Consider the following 26,832-nt stretch of genomic DNA (forward strand, 5'->3'; position numbering starts at 1 on the left):
ATGAGCGCTGACTGAGCGCAGGCGCCGCGATGGACCGGTCGCTTGCGACTTTGTTGCGGTCATTGCAGACATCAGAAGTCCCCGAGGACGCTCTTCGGTTTGTCAAGCTGTCCGCCGTCGGGTCAACGAGATGCTAAATTGAGTCCAGGTTGCTGCCAACTGCCACCAGCCTCTTGTCGCGTCTTTCGAATCCTCTCAATGTTACTCTGTTGACTTCTCACCTCCTCGCGAGCGATGTTCTGTACCCCCAACCGACCGAGCTTGCCTACTGCAGGCAGATCTTCAGCGTTTTCTATACTGCCGTGTTGCGCTTGATTGAGGACAAATCTAGAGCGGTGCAACAACATCTCCAGAGCAATCTTGCTGTATCCGAATGGACGAAGGCTGTGGTCAAAGGAGCAGATGAGAAATCGCCACGATGGAGGCATACTTTATTGCTCGGGGCGCTTCTTCTCGGCCTGCAGTCGAAGGACTTCGAAGGCGTGTCGACCGATCTCAGGAAGAGGCTGGAGGCTGCACTTGTGTTTGCGTCCAACATGGCCTTGCAGCAGAAAGACGCGGACCCGAACTGCGAGCTGGCTGTCGTCTTCGTCCTCAATCATACCTTTCCTCTACTTTCAGGCTCTCACAGGGCTCAGGTTCACTATGACCTGCTACTCCCTGTGTTGATCGACGCGACATTCTTCTCGCCAGAAGGCTTAGAGCATGGCTACTGGCTAGGAGTTATCGACAACGATGTCCGACCATCTCCAGGACAAAAGTTTGGTTGGCCTACGACTTCCAAATCGTTTCGCAAAGTCACCGAAATCAAGGCCAGGACTCTGGTCGGAGGGCTCGGTGCCCTGTCACGGCTGATCGCCCACAGCATCGACAATGTCAGTGACAGAATGTTGATCGTTCACAGTACGAATCGGATAGCCGATTTTGCCAGGACTCTTGCCACATCCTGGAGACAGAACAAGTTGTCCGAGGTCGACCCTAGGGAGGAAGCACAATATCTGGACCAGGAGACGGTGCAGAAGACTCTTCCGGTCCTGCTTCACATTCTCCGAGACACAATGTTCTCCATCATCGCCACTCTTCGACCAGTGCTAGGACGGCTGCTATGTGACGGGGTGCTAGCGTCAGGTACAAATTCTCCTGGAATCGCCATGCAATGCTTGCACATTCTGCGCGACACCTACTTTGCAGCGCATCGGTTCGGCTTGACGTCCTCTGCTCCGTATGTGTTTGTTAACTTTACTGCCATTGACGTCCTCAGCCAGTATCCGCCACAATCGGAAAACTTCCTGGAAGCCATTCGTCCTGTCGATATTGGCCGAATTGCTCCTCATCCACTTGATCGACTGCAGGACCTCTTCTTCCTCAACACCGCAGAACACTTCACCCTGGTACTGCCACCGCAAACAAACCAGGGTCTTCTTTTTAATGCTGCAGCGCCGTACGTTGATCCACATGGGGACCCACGACTAGGCGAGATCTTCGAGGCCGCACACAGCGTCATGCTAGCTATCCTTGCCGCCCCTCAAAATGCAGAGGTGGCCACGAAAAATGTCCCATTCTACATCGAGACCTTATTCCGAAGTTTCCCCAAGCCACTGAGCGCGCGTCAGTTCCGGTTGGCTATCAAGTCTGTCGTGCGACTCGCGGCGCCACCATCTCCGATTGCGGTATCCATGCCTCTCATGCAGGCCATAGTGCTTGACCTGCTCAGAGAACGAATGGACCACGCTTCGGAGGAGTTGCTGCCTCCCAACCCCGATCTGCCCGTGGAGAACAGCGAGCCGCTGTCTGAAAAGACAGTCCTACTCCTCTCGATCATCGATTGCTTGAGCAGCCTGCCGGTTCCGCTTCTGGAGGAATGGCTTCCTTTGACTGCAGAGTCACTACACAAAATTGGGAATGCAGGTCAAAGACAACAATGCCAGCATCGACTATGGGACACACTCAGCAACGGTGAAATGGATGTTGAGCGAGCGGCTCTCTGTGTGGCCTGGTGGACTTCCAGAGGAGGGCGCGAGCATGTCTTGCTTGGGGAACAGCCGGAAGATCAGGATTATACTATGAGTGGTGCATTGCACCTTGACAGCAAGCTTTGAAGATACAATGGATTACGGGGTCCTCACGAGATCATCGTACTTGTTTGGCACTGTCTGTGGTCCGCTGAAGCACTGCTCGAATTGCTCAACAATGGAAGTGGGAGAGGAGTTTGGAAAGTTTGTGTGCAGCAGCCACAAAGATGGCATGAAAGCAGGATAAATCTCTCTGTGAGGATTCTTCCGTCATCCCAGCTGCATCTACTTTCTCAAACTCTGTGCACCCGTCTGTTCAGGATACCCACACAGAATCAGTTGCTCGCGCCATGGCTTCACAGCGACGTACCAAGAATTTCGCCAATGACCCTCAGACACCGATGTTCCTCTACAACATCCTCAAGCAATTGGATCTTAGGTCAATCAACTGGAGCGAGGTGGCCGACGGTCTCGGCATCTCAAATGGCCACGCTGCCCGTATGAGATACAGCCGCATGAAGTCGCAGTTTGAAGGGCTCTCAAGTCAACCTAAACCACCAAAGCCTAAGAACGAGAATACCAGTGCAAGCAAGTCTGCCAAAAGCAAAGCCAAGGACAACAAACGCCGCCTCATCGAAGAAGAAACCGAGCGACTGGGTAGCGGACAACCGACCATTCAGTCTGCGATGCAACAAGATCATGGTCATAAGAGAATCAAAGTCGAGCCACAGTCGTATACGAACGCTTGGCACAACACAGGCAGCACCTACACCGGGTATACAAGTCAACCTGGTGCGAATACATATTGGTGTCAGCCAAATACCCGATCCGAGCCATTCCCCCTGGCAATGCCAACTGGGGCCCCTCAAAGCATTTCATCGACACCTGCAATCAAGCAGGAGTCGGAAGCGACTAAGCCCTGTTCCACTGATGTGCCCAGTTCAGCGCCAGCGATCAAGCAAGAGCCGGGTCTAGCAGGGAAAGACTCCAATATGGCTGACTCTGACGTTGTCGAAGTAGAACGGGGAGCAGGAAAGAGTTTGACGCAGCGGTCACCTACTACGGCGTACAACGTCCCCATGGCTCCCAGCTACCCTCTAACACGCACCATCAACGCCTACTTCGATCGCAGCCACAGTCCCTTTCTCAGCACACAGCCGCGACCGTCGATGGATAGCATGACAGGGTACACCACATCTCAGACCTTCTCCCATGGCGCATATCCGTACGTTACCCATGGCAATGGCAATACCACGCCGAGTGCCTTGTCGTGGATCGCACGTCCTCTGGGTCACAAGGCAACTGCAATGTCGCTTGAGGACGACTCCCACAACATGATGCTGAACCCCTACGCAACGACATATCAAGACATGCTCAACATGCCCCTGTACCGACGCAGCCCGTCTATCTTGCCGATTCCCAATCCGAGCACGCAACAGACTGTGAGTCCGCCCACTTCCGATCACGCACAACGCCTGGGACGAGAGCAGGACACGAGAATTGCACCATCCGCTACCGTTACACCAGCTCCAGAAGCACAAGGTCTACTGGATACTACGGCTAGCGTCAGTACTTCAACCTCCCCTACGTCTCCAGAGTCTGCTGCTGGCCCACCTGAACCGCGCCAGGACAAAACCATGGGTGAGCAGGCATCCACCGCGGCCAACGCGAGCCTGGGGAAGACTGGCGCTGAGGGGGTGGGGAATGCGGCCTCAACTACGCTAGTCATTGACAATACCGTGGTGAACATCAAGACTGAGGTGGTGGAACTCTGAGGCAGATGGAGGTCAAGCATTGTTGGGAGACTTTGACTGAATACAGCACAACATGGATGCGAGCGGAAGGTTGGTGTCTGCTTGTGTGGAGATGGAGAATGAATAGCACGGCGGAATGATGGGTGATGGAGCAAGACATTGATTGATTGTGCTTTGTAGCGATCCAAGCTGTCCTCATACAGCCTTTAGAAGAGTCAACAGTATCATGTATGGGCGGAAATCAGCTGCTTCTTTCGCAGATGTGAAGAGTTCTTCTACACCAATTTCAGCTATGGATGCCACGGGCACAACATCTGCGAGATCCGTCGTGATTTGTCCCTCCTCTTTGCCTGACGCCGCCTGCTGCCCTTGATGAAATGCGGGGGAGCCAATCATCATCGCTACCCAGTACTCGACTCGGTCTCGGCTCTCGTCCTCCGTGATTATTGGGGCACGTCATCGTCATCGCCATTTCAGCAGCTTCATTCCCGTCGGTGGCTCGAACCTCGAACTCGTACTCAACACTCAACGTCGCTCTAAACAGTGACCTCGCCCTCACCATTCAGCCATGTAATTGTACACAACCTACTAGTGGCCTTCTTGCTCTTCCCCGGAACCTCACAAGGCATAAACATAATAATCATGTTCTCGTCATTCACGTCCTTCTCGCTCCCTCGCTTCGGGTTCGGCCGGGGCTCCGGCTCCGGATCTTCTACCGCCATTGACATCCCCGCCGTCGAGGTGCACAACATCGAGACCTCAACGGACAAGCGAGACCGGACACTCAAGCACCTCCTTAAACTAATCCACACGAACTTTTCGATCCTGTACAATCGGTTGAGGTTCCATAATCATACGCCCCATGTACGTGTTGTGTTCTGTTGTGCTGTGCCGTACCGCGTTCCCATTCCCATTCCTATTCCTGTCGACCGTCCCCTTCGAATCCATTAATTATATCAATCTAGTTACTACACAAACTTTTAAAGCCTATTAAAAACTAACGCTCACCAGCTCCTCGGCTCGGCCTACCTCCTCGGCAGTCCGCCCGAGCACCTGAACGACATCTACGAAGATGCAGCCAGAAACGAAGGCCACGAACCGTGGGTCGACTCCCCCTCCGAGATCGCTCTGCACGACTACCGCGATTTCCTCGGCCGGCGCGAATACCAGCGCGCGTGGGTCGACTTCTTCGAAGACCAGCTCGTGCTGCACGGGTACGAGTGGAAGATGGTCGTCGCGAAATTTGTCTTCGAGCGCGGACCCAAGGGCAGTGCGAACGAGGAGCCCATGTTCTCTTGCTTGACCGCCGGGTTGGCCCACCCGCTGATCCACCTCGGGTATGCGTACGAGTTGAATTCGCGCGAGGTGGCGATGGAGGCCCTGGGGTTGGCGGCGACGTGCTACGACGCGCGGCTGGCGGGGTTGCTTGAAAGCGGGATGGAACCCGCCGCCAACCCGAGGCCGGCCGCGTATTCCACGGGGAGTCTGCTCGAGGTGTTTGCGCGCGTTAACGGTGATGGAAGACTAGATGGCGTGTTCGACCACTACGGGGGCGACAATCTGAGTAAATTGCTGGGTGATGCGACGTTGACGTCGATCCTCATGGAACATTGGTCAGCGTGGAAGATCAGCGACCCGACCAAGGATTTCGCGCAGAGCCAGGCGTTGGCCGCCGCGTTGTTGGTGTCGAGTGCGCCGAGCGTCGGCGGCCATGGCTGGGATTTCTTCCTCGTGCACCTCCTCACGAGCAGCCACGCCGTCAGGATCCTGATCCCGTTCCTGGACGCACAGTATCACGTGCAGCTGGTCCGGGAGTGGTTGCTGATCGCCCTGGCCATCTATATCGCCCAGCTCCGGCCGCTGATCAAGACGTCTCACATTACGGATGTCGACCTTGCAGGCCGGGGCTGGGTCTTTGTCTCAAAGCAGGCGGTGGAAGGACCATACAAGTTCGATGCCCACTTCGTCAAGGCGTGTCGCGCACTGTACGAGGCGGATAAAGTGTGGGGTGAGTCTGGGCCGGACGGAGAAGACAAGTACTGGTTGAAAGCGGCGGTCAAGTTCGCCGGCGAGTTTGCTGGATGGGGTGGCTTTGGCGAAGAGGATGAACAGGCTGAGGAGGAGCTGAGGACGGATAGGGCAGAGAGACAGAAGGCTTGACTTCAGGTATTCGGATGCGGGGATTGTGTCGGAATTGAGCGAAATCATGACGATTGGAACCAAAGGCGACTGGAAACCAGTTCAATTCATCCTTGTGCAAATCTGCAATTACGATCTTCATGGTGTTCAGAGCATATCCAATGGGGGTACACAGCCTCGTGATGCGCTCTCGCTTCAGCCCGGCTTCGTCTCCGGTTTTGGATCGGGCCTGCTCCGCTGCCAAGAAAACCCCCCTTTTCCCTGGACATTAAAATGTCACATTGGCTCCTCACCTCTCTTCTTCCTGCTGCCCTTGGAACGATGATCGGCAGCTGCCGGTGAAGTCGAGTTTGTTGTCTGCCTCATCTGACTTGTCTGAGTCGATCCAGCCATGAGTACTGCACAATCAACTGACGGAACCCCGGATCGCAAGTGTCACGTGACACGGGAACGGGCCCGCCAGTTCGTGCGAGAAGTCCTGCAGGGGAATGGAGTGCCTGAAGAGAATTCAAACATCATAGCGGATTGCTTGATCCAGGCCGACTTGCGCGGTGTCGACACCCATGGCATGAACCGTATCCCTTCTTACATGGAACGGATACGGCATGGGGTCCTGGATCCGGTCGCAGAGCCGGCGTTCCATCAGATCACACCCGTGGTTGGACAGGTCGACGGTCGAAATGCGTTCGGCTTTCTGTGCGCGCATCTGGGCATGAAGCATGCGATTGAGATGGCAAAGACGTACGGCATCGGCATGGTCAGTGTCAAACACTCGAACCATTTCGGCATGTCGGCGTGGATCGTCCAGCAGGCTATCGATGCCGGGATGATGAGCTTGGTCTTCACAAACTCGAGTCCGGCATTGCCCGTATGGGGAGGTAAGGAGAAGCTTATGGGCGTGAGCCCGATCGCTTGCGGTGCACCTGCTGGCGAGGCGCCGCCTTTCATCCTCGATATGGCCCCTAGTGTTGCCGCGAGAGGCAAGATTTACAAAGCGAAGAGACGTGGTGAGAAGATTCCGCTCGACTGGGCGTTGGACAAGGATGGCAAGCAGACCGATGACCCAGCTGCGGCCCTGGAGGGCGTCATGCTTCCCATGGGCGGGCCCAAGGGGTCAGGTCTCTCCATCATGATGGACATCTTTTCTGGCGTGCTGTCGGGCAGTGCATTTGCGGGACACGTCGCCAACCCCTACGACCCAAGCAGACCCGCGGACACAGGGCATTTTCTCGTCGCCATCAAACCAGACCTGTTCATGAGCCTGGATGACTTCAAGGCCCGCATGGACTACCTGTATCAGCGCGTCGTGGGATCCGAGAAGATGGTTGGTGTGGACCGAATTTACTTTCCGGGAGAAATTGAACAGGTCACGGCTGCTGAAAGGTCAAAGACGGGCATTCCGCTGGTGAAAGCAGAGGTAGATGCATTGAACGCCGAGGCTGAGAGAGTGGGCAAGCCTCAACTTGTACTCTTGGATGGCTAGCACGGGCACCTCGTACGGTTATCAGACCCCGTGCTGTGGTGGTGATCTGGTAGCTTCTCGGCATTCGGTGCCGGTCTTCGCTTCGGTCGGACCAATAGTGGTGAGGGCAGAATCCGGCTAATGTTGATCATGCCTTCGATCTCTTTTGTTGCACACACTTCGCATCCATGCTGTTGGAGCTTGGACTGAAGGGCGGACTGTCAACATAATACAGGGCTGCATTGTCGAGGCAGAGGCTTCACCCGCGTTGAGCTGCTTCGGTTGTAGATGAACTTTGTCGCAGGCACGGCGGTGTCCCTGCATGGGCATTTCCGGGCTGACCTAAGAATGGCATCTTTTACCAATGGGAATTTCTCTCCGCCGGTGGCTGGCACTACGTGCTGAAGCCCGCAGGACGCCCCCTGCTGCCGGGAGCCAGTCGCTGGTCGCCCCTGGAGCTTAGCGAACGAGGCACATGTCGTCATGGCGCAGTCATTGCGCTGTCATTCCGTATGTGGCGGTCGTTGAAGGCTTGTCAGCTGCGAGCGCTCTCAAATGCACCGACGAGAAGGGACTGGGGAGCCGCCTAGGAGCACAGCGCTCGAATATGTGATGGTTCGAGTTTTATCACCGGGCTGAACGCATGAACATTGTAACACGGGCTGTTGGGCGAGAAGATCTGCAGGATGTGGCTGACACTTAACTTACCGATGCCTTGATTTTGGTATCTTGATCGCCGATCATCAGGAGCTGCGGCACAGATCTTATCGAGTACTCGTACTTGGACCCTTCACTGCTGGGACCTTAAAAGGGTCCGAGATGGCGAACATCCAGCTCTAGATTGTTGTCGAGACGGTATGGCCTCGTGGGCTTTAGTATACAAGTCACCCAGAGACCGGAGTGGAATTGCGGCTCGTGCAGAGAAGGTGTGCAATGGCGCACTCGTACTACTGGGACCATGGAAACTCGCGTATGAAGCGGAAATGTAACTGGCAATGATGTGCGCGAGTAACAGAGAAATGAATGAAAGATGAAAAGATCCTCATGCCGCACCCAGAGTCCCAGGATCCCAGCGAAGTCAATCCTTTGGTCAGTCTCTGGTCAGTTCCACTCTGCGCCTCGGGATATTCCCTTCGCTCTCCCACTCCTCGACTGCGCATTATTTGCGCCACTTGACTCTTGCTTCACCTCTAGATCAATTGCGCTCTTGTTGATCCCTCAATTCCACCCCGAATGCGCCGTTGACTTCCACGTTGCAGCGATTTGACTCTACTATTTCCTGGATTCTTTCCCTCGCCTCACCGTCAGGACGGGCATTGAATTATATCTCACACACTCTCGTCGACTTGGTCTCTCGACTGGTCACGGTCCGAGCCCACGTGCAGTCATCCCCTCCTTCGGTCCATTACCGTCTTTCACCCCATTGTTGTCCACCCGCAGTCATAGGGCACATCCCGAAAGAGAGGGAGGGTTTCTGAGGAGGAAGGAAGCCACAAACCGAGGCGAATTGGTCTTCAGCACAAAAATGCCCACGCTTGGACAAGTCTACTCATGAATTGTTCGACGCAGGCTCGTGTGGGATTCAGTACAGTGGCCTGGGGAATCTGTACCCCTCGACCCCTACGCCGCCGAGTGCGTCTGCTTGCAAATGTCAAGGCCACCTTCACGTGAGGCCGCAAAGCCCGTTGCGGACCCAGACGCCTCGACCTTGACGGCACCGTCGTCGTCATCCGCGCCTCATCCAATCGGTTCGGAATCACCAATTCGACGCGGTCAGCAACGCCCGCCAACATGGGTGCCCCTTCCACCTATCCCGTCTCAGGTGAGCATGTTCACAGGCCGTTCCACTGGCGACCCGATCGTGGCGACCCCATTGTCGCCCAAGTCGGACGACGGCAAGGCGATATTGAGTCCCGGCTCAATTGACCGCGTCTTTCCGGCCCGTTCTGCCATTTCAATCGACCCTGTCGCCACCCCCATGCCCCGTATGGATTCTTCTGGCGGCTATCCGGGCATGAGGGTTGCTGCCAGGCAGAGGGCTTCAAGTCACACTGTCTCTGGACCACGCCCGGTACCCACGACAAGAACCGCGTCGGTCTCTGATGCGTCGGATATCGGATCCATTTCGGACGCTGCTCAACGGTCTGTTGGCTCCATTCCCCAAGCCACCGGCAACCTCGATCATAAAATCTTGGCCAATATGGTTACGGATGATGCCATCTCCCGTAAGTCAGAAACCTCGAGCGTATCTGGTGGCGTGCCTATTCCAGCGCAGCAGGGCACGGGATTGGTCACGGCGCGGTTCAAGCATGTTGTCACTGACGAAGGCCACGCGGTCATTACTGGACGAGACGGAGAGACGCTGCAGAGATGTGAGGATGAGCCTATCCACATTCCCGGCGCCATCCAGAGCTTTGGACTCCTGATTGCTTTCCGAGAAGAGAATGAGAAGCTGGTTGTCCGAATCGCAAGCGAAAATTCGGCCAAGATCATCGGTTATACCCCCCAGCAGCTGTTCAAAATCGAGTCCTTCTTGGATATCTTCAGCGAAGAACAGGCTGACAACCTGCTGGATCATATCGACTTCATCCGTGAAGAAGGCGCCGGAGATGTAGCTTCTACCGGTCCCGATGTTTTTATGTTGTCGATAAAGCCGCCGCACTCCCGCACCCGGAGGTTGTGGTGTGCAATGCATCTTTCCGAGACAGACGCTGGACTGATTATCTGCGAGTTCGAGTTGGAGGATGATACGACAAATCCGCTCGTCCCCCCAGAAGACAGGACCACTCCCGAGTTCCCTGAAGACACACTCGGAAGTCAACCGACTCACGAAGAGCTCATGGATAGCACGGTGAATATCAGCAAACCCTTGCGCGTCTTACGAAGTGCCCGTAAGAAGAGAACGGAGGCGGCGGCAATGGAGGTCTTCAACATCATGTCCCAGGTACAGGAGCAGCTCGCCACCGCTCCCACGCTTCAGACGTTCCTCAAGGTCCTGATCGGCATCGTCAAAGAGTTGACTGGGTTTCATCGCGTGATGATCTACCAGTTCGACCATTCTTGGAATGGGCGGGTTGTCGCAGAACTTGTGGATCCTAGAGCAACCAAAGATCTGTACAAGGGCCTAAACTTTCCAGCGTCAGACATCCCTAAGCAGGCACGAGATCTGTACAAGATCAACAAGGTCCGGCTGCTCTATGACCGCGACCAAGAAACATCCCGGCTGGTGTGCAGGACTTTGGAGGATCTCGAACGACCTTTGGATATGACACATGCCAATCTACGGGCAATGTCGCCAATCCATATCAAGTACCTTGCCAATATGGGCGTCCGATCTTCCATGTCTATATCCATCAGTGCCTTCAATGAGCTGTGGGGCCTGATATCCTGTCACTCCTACGGGGCCAGGGGCATGAGAGTCTCGTTCCCTATTCGCAAAATGTGCCGCTTGGTGGGAGACACGGCTTCAAGAAATGTGGAACGACTTTCATATGCCTCACGGTTACAAGCGCGCAAGCTAATCAACACCTCATCCACTGCGACGAATCCTTCGGGCTACATTGTGGCATCATCCGATGACCTGTTGAAGTTGTTCGAAGCCGACCTTGGCGCTCTTTCGATCAGGGACGAAACGAAGATCTTGGGCAACCCCAGGGGCCATCTCCAGGAAGTTCTTGCCATGGTGGAGTACCTGCGGATGCGAAGGATGAGCGCCGTCTTCTGTTCTCAGGATTTCAGCAGTGATTTTCCCGACCTACGATACGATCCAGGCTGGAAGTTCCTTGCTGGCGTCCTGTTTGTGCCTCTGTCGACTGGAGGCAACGACTTCATCGCTTTCTTTCGGAGAGGCGTGTTGCAAGAGGTCAAGTGGGCGGGCAACCCTTACGAGAAATTTGTCAAAGAAGGCACCGAGGGTTACCTCGAGCCGAGAACAAGTTTCAAGCAATGGACTGAAACCATCGTCGGCCGATGCCGAGACTGGACAGATGAGGAAATTGAGACCGCTTCAGTACTGTGCCTCGTCTACGGCAAATTCATCGAGGTCTGGCGCCAGAAGGAAGCCGCACTGCAGAACAGCCAGTTGACTCGCCTGCTACTAGCAAATTCTGCACATGAAGTCCGGACACCGCTGAACGCGATCATCAATTATCTCGAAATTGCGATGGAGGGGGCGCTTGATCAGGACACTCGAGAAAATCTGGCCCGATCACATTCTGCCTCGAAATCGCTGGTCTATGTCATCAACGATCTTCTGGATCTCACAAAGACAGAAGGCGGTCAGACATTGATCAAAGACGAGCCATTCAACCTGCTACAAACGATAAAAGATGCCACCAATCCGTTCATTGGTGACGCCAGGCGGAAAAATCTAGAGTACGAGGTAGAGATCTCGCCAAGCCTTCCACGGAGCGTCCTTGGGGACCATCGACGAGTTCGACAAGTCGTGTCCAACCTCATTGCCAACGCGGTCCAACACACGAAGGAAGGAAAGGTCGTTGTGGAAGCGTACCCATGTCCAACGGCACAACCGCAACCGGGTAAGACAGAGATCGAGATCGTCGTTGAGGATTCCGGTGCCGGAATGTCCCAAGCCAAGGTTGATGCCTTATTCAAAGAGCTAGAAGAAGTCTCTTACGAAGAGGATTTGCCGGAATCTAAGGCCGTGATAACCAATCCAGTCCCTGACCAGCCACAGTCAGAGAATGCAACACTGGGGCTCGGGCTCGCGCTGGTTGCCCGCACCATTCGCAACATGAACGGCCAACTTCGGGTGAAGACAGAAGAAGGGAAGGGCTCAAGGTTCGTGATTGTTTTAGGTTTCGATACTGATGGCTCGGATCCAGCCCAGCTCGCGATCCAACCCATGTCGCCGGATCTGAGCACTCGGCCGGCAACATCGTCAGGCCATCAAGAAGGCGAGGTCACTCTGATTTACAGAAACCCGCAAAAGGTTCCAGAATCATTGGGTTCGAGGCCTGCTCCTCCACCTCGGAGGGCCAGTGCAGAAAGCATGAATAGTCTAGCAAGCTTGAAAAGCGCCATGAGCTTGAAAAGCGACGCTAGCCGAAAAAGTGATGCGGATAGACTCATTGACGCCATCCAGCAACCTCTGCAATTCGCTGATCAGAAGACCAGTAGCCCTGCACCGATGCACGACGAAGCATTCCGCCGCAGATCTCTCGAGTCTCCGAGCAAGTCCAAAAGCCTGCCTTCCCCGAGAGACTTGAAGTCCGCTTTCCGGACAGGCGGCTGGGAAAAGGTGAAGGATTCTGGAACGCCACTTCGACCTGTGCGAGTACCTGATGACCAGGAGGACGAGGCCAGTGGCTCGAAGATTGGACCGCGAATACTCTTCCGGGAGCCAAGATCGGAGTGTTCCCAGTCAGATACCACTGAAATCAGCAAAGCAAACCCGGCCGACAACTTCTCCGTGTTGGTTGCCGAAGACGATCCGATCAACAGCAAAATAATGAAAAAGCGTCTTGAAAAGCTTGGACATGCCGCTCACATGACAGTGAACGGTGAAGAGTGTTCCTCGGCGTTCGGAGAACAACCTGCCTCGTTTGATGCTATCCTGATGGACCTGCAGATGCCCATCGTGGACGGCTTCAGCTCAACCAAGATGATCCGATCCTATGAAAAGACCCAGGGCAAGTCGTGCCTGTCCAGTAGAGCTGGACAGAACGGACGAGTACCCATTTTTGCCGTGTCTGCTTCACTGGTTGAAAAGGAGCGCAACAAATATGTTGAGACTGGGTTTGACGGGTGGATATTGAAACCAGTGGACTTCAAACGCGTCGATCTCTTGCTCAAGGGCATCGTGGACGGGGAGGCTCGGAACGAATGTCTTTACGAGCCCGGAAAATGGGAAAGAGGAGGATGGTTCTCGGCCCGAGAAGACCAGCACGATTCTTATGACGTGGACACGCATCCGAGTCAAGAGAAGCCGACTAGCGTATGGGGGCCAGTGTCGATGGGCGATGAGGTGCAGGCATCCTGACCAGACAGCTCTGGAACGCGAAAGATGACTGTGAGTGAAGAGACCGTGGTGCAGCCGAGCTGGAGACAACAAAACGAACACGACCAAGCATACAGTACCATCGACGGCCCTGGCAAAGAGTATATCTATGGGCAGATGGACATCCGCTGGAAAATCCGGATGGGTTCACAAGTGAATCTGTAGCACGCGACCGTCGATACATTACCATCACGCCAAGGCGTGGCAATACCAGTTTTTTTGGTAGCTGAGGCCTGAGCTGGGGCTTGGAGTTTTGTTGTTGCGCTGCACTCAATTGTCATTGTCATTTGCATTGGCAAGGATGGCATGGGTGTGTAGAATATTGGATGTGGTGATTGCATGAGCATGAGCATGAGCATGAGCATGAGCATGAGCATGAGCATGAGCGCCTTTGATGATGATTTTACACAACCGCGATAGACGAGATGACGTGGATCACGACTGGGACGAAGAAGAAAAATACCAAAGAATGCCATACTGCTTCGTGGGGCTGGCGACACAGTGTGGCTCCGGCGCCGCATGGACTTGAAGCCTCGCAGCAAGCAAGCAAGCAAGCAAACAAATGACATTACAGTACTGTAGTAGGTCCAACCGACCCCCTCTGAGAGGAGCGATCGACTTTTGGGCGGACGCAAATGAGACAGACGCCTTTCACTCAGCTTGACATGAGTTGCATACCAGTATCTCATAAATTCGTCTCATCGTTCTGGTGCTTCTACAGCTAGTCGATGCTCTCGTGAGAACCTCCGAGCCGGCCGGCCGGTAATAGGGCTCGACACATAAAGACAACGGGAGATGATAAGTTTGCCCTGTTCCACTCTCCCCTGTTATAGGTCCTAGGACCCTTCCGGCGGCCGCTTTGTGCTCGTCAAGTCCTTTTTCGTGTTAAATCAACGCGGCAGAGGGCCCCGTAGTTTCTTCACCACGGCCATCCCGAGTAAGCTACAGCGTCTAATCTATCTGTCTTTCTTGTGCCATGTCGTGTCCTGCCATGTCGCGTCTTCCCATGTCCGCTATCCTCTCGTCGACTTGCACAGGATCGCTCGTTCTCTCTCTCTATCTCTCTCTCACTCTCTCTCGCGCTACTCCTCGATTCGCGGTATTGCGATATTGACTAATTAGCCGGATCAATAGCGACGGGACAGGCAGGTAGGTGGTACTCATGCTCTTACTCATGCTCTTACTCATGCCCGTGCTCATGCTCATGCTCGCTTCGGATCTCCACTCCTCGTTACAGGCTTATAGACGGCAGGTGTGTCCGTGCCCTCTTGTCATATTCCGGTCCGAGGAACAGGGGATATGTCTGTGTATATGGCGGAAAGGATTGCGGCCTTCACCGCCCTTCCCAGAAGCTGGTGGAAGGGATTTCCAACTTGGCCAATCTACACCCAGAGATGTACTGTACGTGTTTGAAGGCAGCAGTTCATTCTCGTCGTTGGCAGCGTTGTAATCTACACCGAGAGATGTGCTGTATGTGTTTGAAGGCAACAGTTCATTTCCGTCGTTGGCAGCGTTATAGGATGGGGGGGCGCACCATTTGGGTCGCTTCTGTGCATAGGAAAGGAGCAGGTCGGGATGTGGCCGGACTGGCGTGGCTGAGCTGTGGCAGAAGTTGTTCACCGGGAATCCTGACAGGACTTCTTGCGTAGCAGAAGGCGAGGTCTCGTTTTGCCGCCTCGGGAAGTCGATGCCGGGGCTATGGACCCCTTGGCTCGCTTGCGCCCGGGACTGCAGGCATGAGAGCTCCATTTCCGCCAATGCGTCAGTGTGAGCTTTGAGGGTCGTGGATTTCCGCCGCCACTTCTCTGCTTCCTCGTCCATTCCGAGCTTTATCGCTAGTGACGCCAGCAGGTCAAACGATGACAAGATGAAATCTTCGGGGAGGTCTGTCCGATATGCTAGCACCTTGAAGTAGTTGTCAACTTTCAGGAGCGTGCAATAGTAGGCCTTTTCGTAGTCCTGGGTCATGAGGTACAGGTGGCTCAGGTAGCTGTAGGCGTGAGAAAAGGCACCCCCCAACACACCGTCGTACTGCATCTCGTGCATCCGCTGGATATGGATCCATGTGATGTGCTCGGCTTCCTTGTATCGTTCGGCCGCCATGAGGATCTCCATCACACTTCTGGCTGCCCGGAGCGCCTCGACATCATAAGTCTCCCACCCCAAAATGAGGTTACTCAGTTGTGGGCTGTACTCGGCCGCGCCATGGTTTGACTGCATCAAGATGGTCTCGGAGTCCAGAAGAAAGAAAGCCTGCCGGTTGAAATGGCCGGAAAAGGCGTCGCGAGAGCAGTCGTGCGACGCCTGGGCCAGGCCGGCCAGGTCTTCAGCCTGGAGGCCGCTCAGACTTTGGAGCACTGCCAAGCGAGCATCACTATCGCCATGCTCGCTGACCAGATCGCCGAGGTACCTTAGAAGCTGATTAGCGACCGCGTCCTCGCATTTCGCCAGGTACGCCACAAGCTCGACCAGGCAAAGTAGTTGGGACGGTCTTCGAGACTCGACGACGGATTGCAGTTCACGACCCGCTGTGCGCCACTGCCGGTAAGCCTGCGATAGGTCTCCCAGGTTATACCTCATGACACCTCTCTCGATAGACAGGACGAAGCGATCGCGGCAACTGGTCGGATGTTCCGCGCCCACTATGCATGCGAAACCCATGACATCCTTGCCGAGTTTCCACAATCCCGACTGCAGCGAATCGCCCACGAAGACACTGAAAGAATGGAGAAAATATTCGATGTTGCGTAACGAGGTGGGAGGATTGAGATCCAAAGAGAGCGGTGACGGTGGTGGAGTATAACAGATGAGGTCGTGGCCGACTGCTGGCTCAGTAGGCGGACGATGGTCCGGGTACAAAGCCAACCCGGCACGTCTGGCGTATCGCTCGAGATCGGCAATGTCGACATTACGCCCTCGGAGGACAAACTCGGACTTCTTACCAAGCGACCGCCTACTGGCACGCTGCCAGAGGATCTCCTTGACTTCGTGGCGTTTGTTCTTCTTGTCAAGACCCCACCGCGCAATGCGGGATTTGTACATTTTGGTACTGAGTCCGGTTAGTTGTTGTCGAGCAAAGGATGGAGAACATACTCACGTTGCTTTCAAGCCATACTCTTCTGCCATGATCACCATGACTTCCGTCAGTGAGCGGCCTTCATCTCGGTAGAGCCGAGTGATCGTAGCCCGGTGAGGCTGCCATCCCGCGGCGGCATCTGGGTATGTCGCTCTGAGGACCATATTTGGTTTGCAGGACTGACGAGGATGGAAGCCAGATAATGACAGCAACGAATTCGTTCAGCAGAAAGGTGGAGTTCATCTTGGATTGAGGGACTTTAGAGGTAGGGACAGGCCGTGGAAATCGAGGGAAGCTAGGCAGTTACATATGTCGTTGGCGAGAAGGCAGAAAGATGGGGATATTGTAAGGCAGAAGGGTGGGGAGGAACAATACGATTGGTTGTATACCGAAGGGCCATGCATTGCATTAGCTCCCTGGCCTTTTCATTGTGTCCTTACCTGGCTGGTTCGCTTGGAGTCGGTTCCTCTGATGCCGACTGCTAGATCCTGCGTGCTTTATGTATATCTGGCACGCAGATCCAGGGCATTCGTGCGATCTCTCCGACATCTAGCATGCTCGGGGTTTTACCTTGAGACTGCCTTTGAACCGGGGCGTGTAGCTGTCTGTCCAATCCATCATCTCGCCTGTTGTACCATCGTTCACCAAGTCAAATCTGCGAGCGAGGTGGGCAAATGTGGTGTAGAGTTCAGCGTACGCCAAGCTATAGGTAATATTAGCAAGACGGTCGGAGAAGCATGCAGGCGCAACTGTTTGGAAAGGAAGTCGCATCGAACTTACTTTATGCCAATGCAACTTCGGCTTCCTCGCGAGAAGGACACCATGTGTCTCTCAAGTTCATCCGCGTTGGGCTCCATCCAGCGTTCCGGTTTGAAGGAAAATGGATCCAAGAATATTGCCGGATCATTATTGTACAGATAGTGAGAAAAGGAGACACGCGTCTGAATCTTTGTGAGTCTTGGGGAGAAAGGCGTTAATGTCAGAGGCAAACTCACTCCTGGAGCAATAGTTTCTCCGCAAAGCAGTGCCCCTTGCCTGGGTACGATACGGTGAAGACGGGCGGATGTCCCCAGAGAAAATCGAAGAGACTCCTTCACCACACCGCGCTGCACAGTTGCCTGTTTAGCCTGCTTCTTGAGGGAGTATGCCTTCCGAGTTGCGACTTACGAGGAACGGCAATTTTTCAAGGTCGGCCAACCGGCCAATTCCCTGTGTCTCTGGAAGGACTGACATGACTTCCTGGCGCAGCCGCGTCCAAATCTCAGGTCTCTTGATCGTTTCCCAAGTGCCAAACGTCAGCGCGTGAGCCGTTGTGTCGGTTCCCGCGAGGAACATAAGAACAGCGTCAGGAAGTATTGCCCCTTCTCACGGTCGGGGCCGAGAGCGCTACGGAGCATTAATGATGCCACTTCTTTCGAGTCGGGGGGCGCTCGGGCAAGCGAGTCGATGAGATCCTTGCATTGCTGTGACGTCTCAGTTCGGATTTCCCAGAGCAAGGAGCAATTGAAACTCACATTCATGACGTCTTTCATCGAAGCGGCGCCAGCAAACCAAGTCTTAACCGCATTTTCCGGCAGCAGTGAGAAGATTACCTTGTTCAACACGTTGCCGATATTGGGAAAGTCTGAGGCGGCGAGTTTCGCAGGTCAGTCTGTTCATCATTGTCGCTGCTCGAGAGATAACGCTCCTCCACGGGAGCTGCGAGTGCTAGTGCAGGCCTTGAGGCAGGCACAATGAGGGAGACGTGGGAGCTTACTTACACCAGAAGAAGGGGACGATTGGGCCGAATTCGTGAAATTCGACGATCAGTTTGGGCCGGAAGTTGGGAGCGTCGAGCAGTCCCAAACTCATTTGATAGCAATAATACATTGTTACATCTGCGGTCAAGCATTCAAAGGCTAGAACAAGGTCAATGGATTTATTCTGGCTCGCCTCTTCTTGGAGCCGATGCAGGAAGAGATCGACCTTCTCGTGTATAAGCGGCTCAAGGCCGTTGATTTGAGCTTTTGAGAAGGCTTGAATGAAAAGGTCCCGATGAGGTTTAGCAACGCGGCCATCGCCAACGTTGAGGAAGCTGCCATCGACCATGGGGGCATTTTAGAACTCGGGAGCCCGAATGAAGTCGGATCCGGTTTTGAAAACCCTGCATTCGAACCATCAGCATTCTTGTCCAGTCTCGTCGGAGCTTGCCAAGGGTGAATTACATGCGGTAGGCGTCCCAGTCGAGAATGTGCAACTCGCCTGGGCGAACGCGTACAACAGGTCCTACTTCCGTTCAGTATGTCCCTCCGGGTTTCGGGTGCTGCTGACCATATTCGTCATGAAGTGCTTTGAGGTGTTTGACCAGCGAGTCTCCTGAAAGCAAGTCGTAGTAGACCGCATACAGGTTGGTTGCAGCAGCCAACTTGGGACCGGGGAAGCGTGACAAAGGGTGCAAAGTCAGCCTACAGACAACTCGGAGCACCAGTGCCAGTATGAGCAACGCCTGGCCGAGCAGCACGAGAGACAGAAATGCCATCTTGCAATCAACAGAACTGTCAAACAACGCAGGCAAGCAGATTGATTGACCTTGAAGTCCGTCGTATTTCTACACCGGGCTTGCATCTTCGGCAGCTGGTCGCCTAAAGCGCATTGTCGGAGTCTCCTCCTTCATGCTCATCCATATCCCAGTGTTCAAGAGAAGCAGTGGGTCTGTAGTGAGCTTAGCGCCGACGACTTGATCCTGCGGACTGCAATGGTTTTCACCATTCACGACTGTTCACGGCCAAGGAAAAGTATTAGTGCCTGTGAGCGAACATTTGATTCAAAGCGCATGGAGATACGGAACGCGTGTCGATCAGTCAGGCATCCTAAGAGCATCAAATAGGAAGCTCCGAAAATGCGATGGAAGTAAATGCGGGTGAGGCGTGGGTGAGGTCGTCGCAAGAGCTTCCTGGTTCGGTACGTGATCCACAAGTGAAAGTGATGTGATTCTCGGGATCACATGCTGTAGCTATGAGTACACCTAGAGCAAACCTCAGATCTGAATTACTGTACCCTTCACTGGCCCTCAAAAGTCTCAGTGCAACCAACCAGTAAGAGCTGCTGCATAAAGGTATTCTACACATTGTTCTCTGTTCGAGCATAGTGTAGCATGATCTCGATTATACAGATTCAATGCTCGCGCCGAAATTCAAATACAGGTCAGCCATTGATGAACCAAGCCTAACCGCATGATTTCAACACTACACAGTTGTTTTTCGACACCACAGACGACAAATCCGGAAATACTCATGACACAATTTCGCGCAGTGGAATGGCACTGGATCTCATCTACGAGTACCTCGTACGACCAGTGAGCACTGAGGAGCAGCAAGCAGATGGCTCGTACCGAGTCGTGCAAGGACAGAAATAGGAACAATCAACACGTCGCAGTCATACAACCCGCATTTGCGGTACTAGTACTCGTAGGGAAGGGACCTTTACGCGCGCACAGAGAGTGAAGAGACATCATGACGTCTTTTGCAACGGTGCCCATTCACGGTGTCCACGGTGAAGGCGGATGCCACCTGCTTGAGTTTCGGATTGTTTCTCGCATCGGATAAACCATGTGTCCGTGAGTCCCGGCTCGCACCACCACAATAGGACTAGCCATACGAAGCATGATTGGCCGAGCCCCGACATTTCTGCTTTGCTGCTGGCTGCGCCTTCGCTTCCCTGCGAGCTTCTTCTCACTCAGCTGGCGACCGACGCGCCATCTCAGCAGTCCCCAGCAAGGGAATCTGTGGAGGATGCGATGTGTACGCGTTCAGCCTCGATGGCTTTCGAAAGTGTCTCGCATGAACATCCTTATGCGAGCCAATCGTCTCTTTGTTCTACGGACGTAGCTTTCCCCCACCCTCTCCATGTTGCGGCAGCTTTCTGAGCCTCAACGCGCGGGAGCAAAATCGCTCGTCTCGAGGAGGATGGGACGACTGCTGAGCAATGCTACACCTCGCCCGCCACCAAACCTACGGTGAATGCGCATCATAGCTTGAGATCCAACACCTTGCTGTATAAGAAGGTAGGCAGATCTTCACAACAGCTGTCTTGATCATCAGACAACAAACAACTACTACAATCACTACAGCTATTTCCTATCGTATTATTTCCTTATCACAGTCGTTCTGCACAGATACAATATCCTCGCTTCATTTATTACAGCGCCCCAGCAAACAACTCTGATACTTGATCTGCATATTTCAACTCGACTAATCCAACAATCATGTATACTTCCATCGCGTTCATTGCTGCGACACTTGCCACCGGCGCCTTAGCTGTTCCCTTCAGCAACACGTCCACCACTTCATACTACTGCGGCTATGGGACTAATGCCGATGGCTCATGCGTCAGCCCAACTTCGACCACAAGCTCGGCCTCGACTACTTCCACCTCAAGCGTTTATTGCGGGTTTGGAACCGCTCTAGATGGCAAGTGCAATCCACCTCCGTCGACCACGACACCAGCCTCGTCGACGACAACATACTACTGTGGATATGGCACCGCTCTGGACGGCAAGTGCAATCCGCCCCCGACCACATCGAGCACGTCCACCAGTACGTCCACCTCCTATTACTGCGGCTTTGGCACTGCTTTGGACGGCAAATGCAATCCCCCAACATCAACCACGACCAGCTCAACGTCTACCGCCACTTCCACCTCGCACTACTGTGGTTTCGGCACTGCTGCTAACGGCTCTTGCAACCCTCCCTCAACGACCAGCAGCACATCGACGAAGACAACGAGCACCGTCAGCAGCACGACAACAAAATCCACGACTGTGAGCACGACCAGCAGCGTTAGCAGCACAACCACTCCCGTCTCCCACTACTGTGGCTATGGTACAGCATTGAATGGCAAGTGCAACTCAGCTCCTCCTACTTCGACTAGCTCGTCAAGCAGTGCCACCAGAACGACTGTATCTCACTATTGCGGATTCGGCACCGCTGCCAACGGCCAGTGCTTGCCAAAACCCCCTGTGTCTACAACGACTCCTAATGGCTGCCCCACTGCTATGACCGTCACCCAGACCGTCACGGCGACCCCGACCCTGGCTCCTCACTTCTTCTATGGCCTCAGCGAGTGTGTGGAATGTCAGACGGTCACCATCACCATGGCCATTCCCACCTCGATCGGGGCTTGGTAGAGCGGTAGAATAATTTCAAAGGCAACATGATGCGGATTTGGGATGGTGAGGCTGCAGTGCAGCTTCAGTCTGTTTTGTCTTGACATTATGCATGGCGTGGCGTCGACTTGAAAGTATTTCGGCATAGCAAATGGTTGGTTATCATAGACACATCCTCGGACATACATAGCAAGCTTAGTCACTCCTTTGAATACATGCGAAGCTTCCACCTACATTTGAGTCCCTTGATCCCACTGTGAGGCACATCTGAGTTCTGAGTTCTGGGCCTGAAACGGAAAGAGCGGAGATGTCTGCTGGGCAGGATGTGGGGAAAGCGCCCCCGGATAAATGCCACCAACCTTCGCCTCCACGTCGAGATTCACACTCCCCAGCTCGTACACTACTCGGGCCGCGTATCTTCTTTGGCTGGCACTTTAGCCGTTTTCCAGACATGGAGGGGGACCAAAAACCACAGATGCCGCGCCCAGGCTTGGTGACAGCATAGGCGTCACAAGTTCTATGCGAATTCTTCCTCCTTCGCCAACCCCACGCCCACGACACCGACACTGCGCCATGCGTTGAGTTAGCATTTTAACCCCCCTTTGCATGCGGGCAGCGACGACTTGACTCACCAGCTCCATCAGCGTCGGATTATGTCTACGAGAAGGACATGCACAAGGCGAGAGCCGTGACACCTCGGCCGGATCAAAGCGCTGGAGTCGCAGCGTCGCGCCCTGCTCGTGCTGTGGCCTCCAACACCTTCCAGTTCGTCACCGCCATCCCCACCTCCGAAGCCGAACGCTCCCAGAACAAGGTCATTGTTCGCTCCAATGCTTCAAACTACCACTGGCGGCGAGTCAAGAAAGATGAGGATGGATCCCCAAGTCGACCGGTATCGAGGCGTCGCTCTTCGAACCACGGCCAGCGTCAGGGCAAATCCTCCAAGAGAGCGCGTGCCCCTACCACTCCTCAGACGACCGGATCCTCCTCCACAGACAGCGAAGGCTCAACGCCGCAGATAGAGGAGGACCTCGTCGAATCCATCACAGATTCGCCTGTACCAGGAGGTGAACTAGTCTCATTCTCTCCCAGCAGCCTGTCGACCTTGGTGGTGTCTGGCCACCACGATCCATTTGAAACATATCCTTGTGAGTTGCCGAAGGAGTTTGTCAGCCCCGTCCTTGATCAAGGTAAGTGATGGACCATCCGAACCGTACACATTCATCGATGTTGACTGCCCTCAGTGAACAGCTTCCTTTCGTTGATGTTTCCACCCGAGAAAGGCCAGACGTTGAACCCACACTCCGAGAAATGGCTTCAAATGACATTCCACGATCGGACGCTTTTCCACGCCTCGATGTTCTGTCAGCTCACGCGCAATCGAGTTTTCTTCTCCTCCCCGGCTGAGTCCCGAGAGCAGATGCAGTGTTATACGGAAACCATTCGCGGCGTCCACCAGAAGTTCGCCGACAGTTCCATGAGCTGCGAGGATGAGAATATCCTGGCAGTGTATGCCCTCTCTTATCACGGGGAGCCTCGATCCCATCCCCCAGCGGCCGCACCGACACAAGGCCCACTGACTACTTTGCAACTCCTTCATCTATACGGGGGCCGACTTCACACGGTGAATGTGCATTTACAGGGACTTGCCAGAATGTTGACCCTTCGCGGCGGCCTCGCTCAGATCAAACTGCCTGGCTTGGCACAGGCTATATCTTTGTAAGCGATGCACTTGCTTGACATGGTCACTTGCAAAACTGACTCAATGCCATAGCGGAGATATAATTCTAGCCAGCCAAACCTTGACCAGACCAATGCTGCCATATGAACAGATGGGAGACGATGTCATTGGGCCTCTGAACCTAGCGTCGAGGAAGAACCACCCCTTAGTCGGCCTCGGCAGGGGATTTCGGGTTCTGCCAGAGTTGCTGGGCCACGAGACCGTTGAGCACCTCCTGATCGTCCTGAAGTGGATTATCCAGTACACTTTTGCGGTGGATGACCAGGTCAAAAACAGACCAGAAGCTCAGAGGCTGGGATGCGTGTCCGATGAGAGAAACTTCGTCCAGCACAGTCTGATGCTGTTGACTCCCCTCCCTTCAGAAGTACAGGACGAGCACCCATTAATCAGACTGGCGCGACTGGGCACAGTCGTATACAGCCTGCTCGTGGTGTTTCCGCTTCCGGCAATCGCTGCACCTTTCCACCAACTTGCGCACGACATCAAGGCACAGCTTCTCGATCCAGCGATCCAGGCTTGGTGGGGTGAAGCATCTGATCTGATAATGTGGGCGACTGTGATGGGTGCGATAGCGGCTATAGGATATCCGGAGCGACAGTGGTATCGTACCATTCTCGACGAATCCACTCGACAGGTCGGGGTCGAGAGCTGGCCAAGTATGAGGGATCGGCTAGGTATGTTTTTGTGGTATGAGTATACGAATGATGCCGACGGGCTCAAACTATGGACGGAAATTGAGGAGTCCAACCTGTTCAGAGTGCCGAAGTAGGCACTCCGGCAGCTGGCTGGGACGAAGCTGGTCTTGAATGTCACACGACGAGCAGAAGGCAGGTTCTTGGGCAAGTACCGGTGGCTTTTAGATGAAATATTTTAGCACATGGAGCAGATGAGCAACGAGGGGCAATTCGTGGACGGAATACCGCCTCCTCTTTCAATATAACTTCTGATCGACACTAAAAATAGGGGTGCCTATGCCGCCTGTGGTAGCTCTGAACATGCGGTTGTGTCCTTCTAAGGGTTATTGGCGTCATGGTTATAAGTGGTGTGTGCCTATTTCTGGGCATGCTTGTAGGTGTGCCATTGGTGTAGGCATGCCTATAAGTACCTTAGCTGTACTTATGAAGCCTAATAGGTGAGTAGCTAGATACGGAGTACAGTATCACAGTAAAAGGTCGGAAAAGCTGCCTCGGCCATGGGCGATCTACGCGGTGGAGTTCCGGCCACGTTAACGCATATTGGCCAGTGACGGACGTGTCAGAAGCGCATCCTCTGTGCCTTGCATACAGATGTCCTGCTTCTCATCCCGGCCAAATACATCGACATGTTTGGTGCCCTGAACCGATTTATCGCCCGTCTGGACGGCGAGCCGCCTCCGCGGCAAACCGATTCTGGGCCTTCCGACACCTCCTATGGCTTTCAAGTTCTCCGAAACACGAACAAAGAGCTCCAGCTGGAGCCCTGGTTCGAATTCATTATTGGCATGAACGGTCACTACCTGGTGTGTATAGATGTGTTCCCTGTTCCCCGGCTTCTCAAGACCGCGGGGGAACCCTGCTGACGGAACGAGGACTCGCCGGATCCCAATCTTTTCGTCACAGAACTGAGCAACTGCGCAGGCGGATACTGCACGTTAGATCTCTGGAGCGCAAAGGTACGAAAGAAAGACACGGGCACACCGACTTGTTGCTGCACGACCAGGACCGCAAATCCCAGTTCTTCTTCCCACGGCTGTCTGGGGTTTTGTGGCTCAGTTGACCGACTTTTCTGACCGCCGCTGCAGGGCCAAAGAACGCACTCGCTCACCATCCCAGTACCTGCTTCCGGCGAACCTTTGGGGTTGTCCCTCCAACTCACGCCTCTCAACTCCACTCAAAATATATGGCACGTCCTGAGCATACCTTCTCCGTTGTCTCCAGCTCACCAGGCTGGCCTTCTCCCACACAGCGACTACATCCTCGGCTCACCGAGCGGGACATTGAAAGGAGAAGCGGCGCTGGGCGAGTTGGTGGAGGATCACTTGAACCGAAGCCTCGTGCTGTGGGTTTACAATTCCGAGTTCGATGTAGTGAGAGAGGTGGAACTTGTGCCTCGACGGGGCTGGGGCGGCGAGGGTGCCCTGGGAGCGGTCCTCGGCTTCGGGGCCCTACATAGACTCCCTGTGGGGTTGGGAGAAGAGATCCAGGCGCCCGGGGAGAGCCTGTTCGACGCCGATAAAAAGAGCCACGAGAGCGGACAACAGCAGCAGCAGCAGCAGCAGCAGCAGGCCTTGGCCAACAGTTTCCAGCCCGCACCGGTTGAGAATCTACCTACTCCGCCTCCAATGATCAGCCCGAATGTACCTCCGCCACCGATGTTGAACCCCAACGTCTCTCCTCCGTCGACTGCAGCACCCCCGAGGACACGGAAAGGCCGGCATCACGCCGCTGCCATAAAGAATGGGTTCGATGATATGTTTGCTGAGGGGACCAAGAAGAGTGCCGAACAGGACCATATACCTTCGAGGAAGGGCACGCCTCTTGCGCCGCCCCCCAGGTCTGGTTCTGCTGGACCGACTCCCCACTCCGTCACGCGTGAGCAGGGAGATCCCCTTGCTCAGGCAGGCGAAGAGCTAGGCGAACCGGGCGATGCCGAAGAGACGTGAGGGCGGGGGTTTGTTGAAAATTGTTCTGACCACCGTTTTCGAGGACGGCATCGGATGGAAAGGGACCAGTGCCAACGTTCAAGACTCAAAGTCGAGCTGTCTAACCTCCTGGTCCGCCACCTCGACCTCGTCTTTCCACCAACCCATGAAGTCTCGAATCCTGCTCGACCTCTCCCTTGCCATGGCTCGCCCCGCATCTGTCTTCATCATCCCCTCGAGCTTCAGCAATTTGTCGTCGAAATGCTGGATGGAATCGCTCAGACTTCTCGCACCCTTTGCTCCTCCAAAGGTGAAGCACCGTCCGATGCCAATCGCCCCAATGGCATCGAGCCGGTCTGCATCTTGCACGACAGCCAGCTCCGGTATCAGCTCGATGAGCTTCTCTACGCGCTCCGGATTCTTCACTTCCGAGGAATACGACACGCCGTCCACCAACAGTTGGATATGCTCGGCGTAAGACTCCGACAATCCCACCTGGGTGACCGCTTTGCGCAAAGACCCCGCCTGCTGTTCGGCGCTCACGGTGACATACTTCTTGTCCTCGACATCATGCAGCAATGCTCCCAGAATGACGCTCAAGGGATTCAAAGCCGGGAGAGCCTGTCGTTTTCGCTGGTCTTCCACCTTCTTAAGAATGGTAAGCGCGTTGGTGACGACGCGTTTCACGTGCGCGAAGTCATGAGAAGCGTCGAAGCGTGGGTCCTGGAAGTATTGTTCTGTGAAGGTGTAGATTTGGCGGATGTATCCGGTCTCTTCGTCGGACAGCGACGGATAGGTCGTGGGATCCCAGTATGGAGATTTCGGCAGATCCATGGTGGTGAGGATGGCGAGAGGTGCCAGACTGC

The 26,832-nt window shown here is 54.5% G+C and overlaps 11 protein-coding genes across 11 annotated transcripts; 8 read left to right on the forward strand and 3 right to left on the reverse strand.

Annotated features, from left to right (window-relative positions):
- Positions 1-29: 29 nt before the first annotated feature.
- Positions 30-2,099, forward strand: G647_09136 (uncharacterized protein; the record flags this gene model as incomplete). The annotated part of the gene is made up of 2 exons (XM_008733441.1): positions 30-97; positions 149-2,099. The coding sequence occupies 2 exons, from the start codon at positions 30-32 to the stop codon at positions 2,097-2,099; spliced, it is 2,019 nt and encodes a 672-aa protein (XP_008731663.1).
- A 263-nt stretch (positions 2,100-2,362) lies between these two features.
- Positions 2,363-3,787, forward strand: G647_09137 (uncharacterized protein; the record flags this gene model as incomplete). The annotated part of the gene is made up of 1 exon (XM_008733442.1): positions 2,363-3,787. The coding sequence occupies one exon, from the start codon at positions 2,363-2,365 to the stop codon at positions 3,785-3,787; it is 1,425 nt and encodes a 474-aa protein (XP_008731664.1).
- Positions 3,788-4,408: 621 nt separating this feature from the next.
- Positions 4,409-5,926, forward strand: G647_09138 (uncharacterized protein; the record flags this gene model as incomplete). The annotated part of the gene is made up of 2 exons (XM_008733443.1): positions 4,409-4,630; positions 4,778-5,926. 2 exons carry the CDS (start codon positions 4,409-4,411, stop codon positions 5,924-5,926), a joined length of 1,371 nt encoding a protein of 456 aa, XP_008731665.1.
- A 370-nt stretch (positions 5,927-6,296) lies between these two features.
- Positions 6,297-7,388, forward strand: G647_09139 (uncharacterized protein; the record flags this gene model as incomplete). The annotated part of the gene is made up of 1 exon (XM_008733444.1): positions 6,297-7,388. One exon carries the CDS (start codon positions 6,297-6,299, stop codon positions 7,386-7,388), a length of 1,092 nt encoding a protein of 363 aa, XP_008731666.1.
- A 1,627-nt stretch (positions 7,389-9,015) lies between these two features.
- Positions 9,016-13,368, forward strand: G647_09140 (uncharacterized protein; the record flags this gene model as incomplete). Its single annotated transcript, XM_008733445.1, has 1 exon — positions 9,016-13,368. One exon carries the CDS (start codon positions 9,016-9,018, stop codon positions 13,366-13,368), a length of 4,353 nt encoding a protein of 1,450 aa, XP_008731667.1.
- Positions 13,369-14,768: 1,400 nt separating this feature from the next.
- G647_09141 (uncharacterized protein) lies at positions 14,769-16,626 on the reverse strand (the record flags this gene model as incomplete). The annotated part of the gene is made up of 3 exons (XM_008733446.1): positions 14,769-14,785; positions 14,844-16,435; positions 16,484-16,626. The coding sequence occupies 3 exons, from the start codon at positions 16,624-16,626 to the stop codon at positions 14,769-14,771; spliced, it is 1,752 nt and encodes a 583-aa protein (XP_008731668.1).
- Positions 16,627-17,757: 1,131 nt separating this feature from the next.
- Positions 17,758-18,980, reverse strand: G647_09142 (uncharacterized protein; the record flags this gene model as incomplete). Its single annotated transcript, XM_008733447.1, has 4 exons — positions 17,758-18,086; positions 18,223-18,536; positions 18,667-18,730; positions 18,773-18,980. 4 exons carry the CDS (start codon positions 18,978-18,980, stop codon positions 17,758-17,760), a joined length of 915 nt encoding a protein of 304 aa, XP_008731669.1.
- Positions 18,981-20,705: 1,725 nt separating this feature from the next.
- Positions 20,706-21,626, forward strand: G647_09143 (uncharacterized protein; the record flags this gene model as incomplete). Its single annotated transcript, XM_008733448.1, has 1 exon — positions 20,706-21,626. One exon carries the CDS (start codon positions 20,706-20,708, stop codon positions 21,624-21,626), a length of 921 nt encoding a protein of 306 aa, XP_008731670.1.
- Positions 21,627-22,275: 649 nt separating this feature from the next.
- G647_09144 (uncharacterized protein) lies at positions 22,276-24,115 on the forward strand (the record flags this gene model as incomplete). The annotated part of the gene is made up of 3 exons (XM_008733449.1): positions 22,276-22,795; positions 22,850-23,324; positions 23,380-24,115. 3 exons carry the CDS (start codon positions 22,276-22,278, stop codon positions 24,113-24,115), a joined length of 1,731 nt encoding a protein of 576 aa, XP_008731671.1.
- Positions 24,116-24,667: 552 nt separating this feature from the next.
- Positions 24,668-25,987, forward strand: G647_09145 (uncharacterized protein; the record flags this gene model as incomplete). The annotated part of the gene is made up of 3 exons (XM_008733450.1): positions 24,668-24,844; positions 24,914-24,997; positions 25,127-25,987. 3 exons carry the CDS (start codon positions 24,668-24,670, stop codon positions 25,985-25,987), a joined length of 1,122 nt encoding a protein of 373 aa, XP_008731672.1.
- Positions 25,988-26,065: 78 nt separating this feature from the next.
- G647_09146 (uncharacterized protein) lies at positions 26,066-26,800 on the reverse strand (the record flags this gene model as incomplete). The annotated part of the gene is made up of 1 exon (XM_008733451.1): positions 26,066-26,800. One exon carries the CDS (start codon positions 26,798-26,800, stop codon positions 26,066-26,068), a length of 735 nt encoding a protein of 244 aa, XP_008731673.1.
- Positions 26,801-26,832: the final 32 nt, after the last annotated feature.

This window comes from Cladophialophora carrionii, assembly GCF_000365165.1.
Source record: "Cladophialophora carrionii CBS 160.54 unplaced genomic scaffold supercont1.9, whole genome shotgun sequence".
In the NCBI taxonomy this organism is placed as follows: domain Eukaryota; kingdom Fungi; phylum Ascomycota; class Eurotiomycetes; order Chaetothyriales; family Herpotrichiellaceae; genus Cladophialophora; species Cladophialophora carrionii.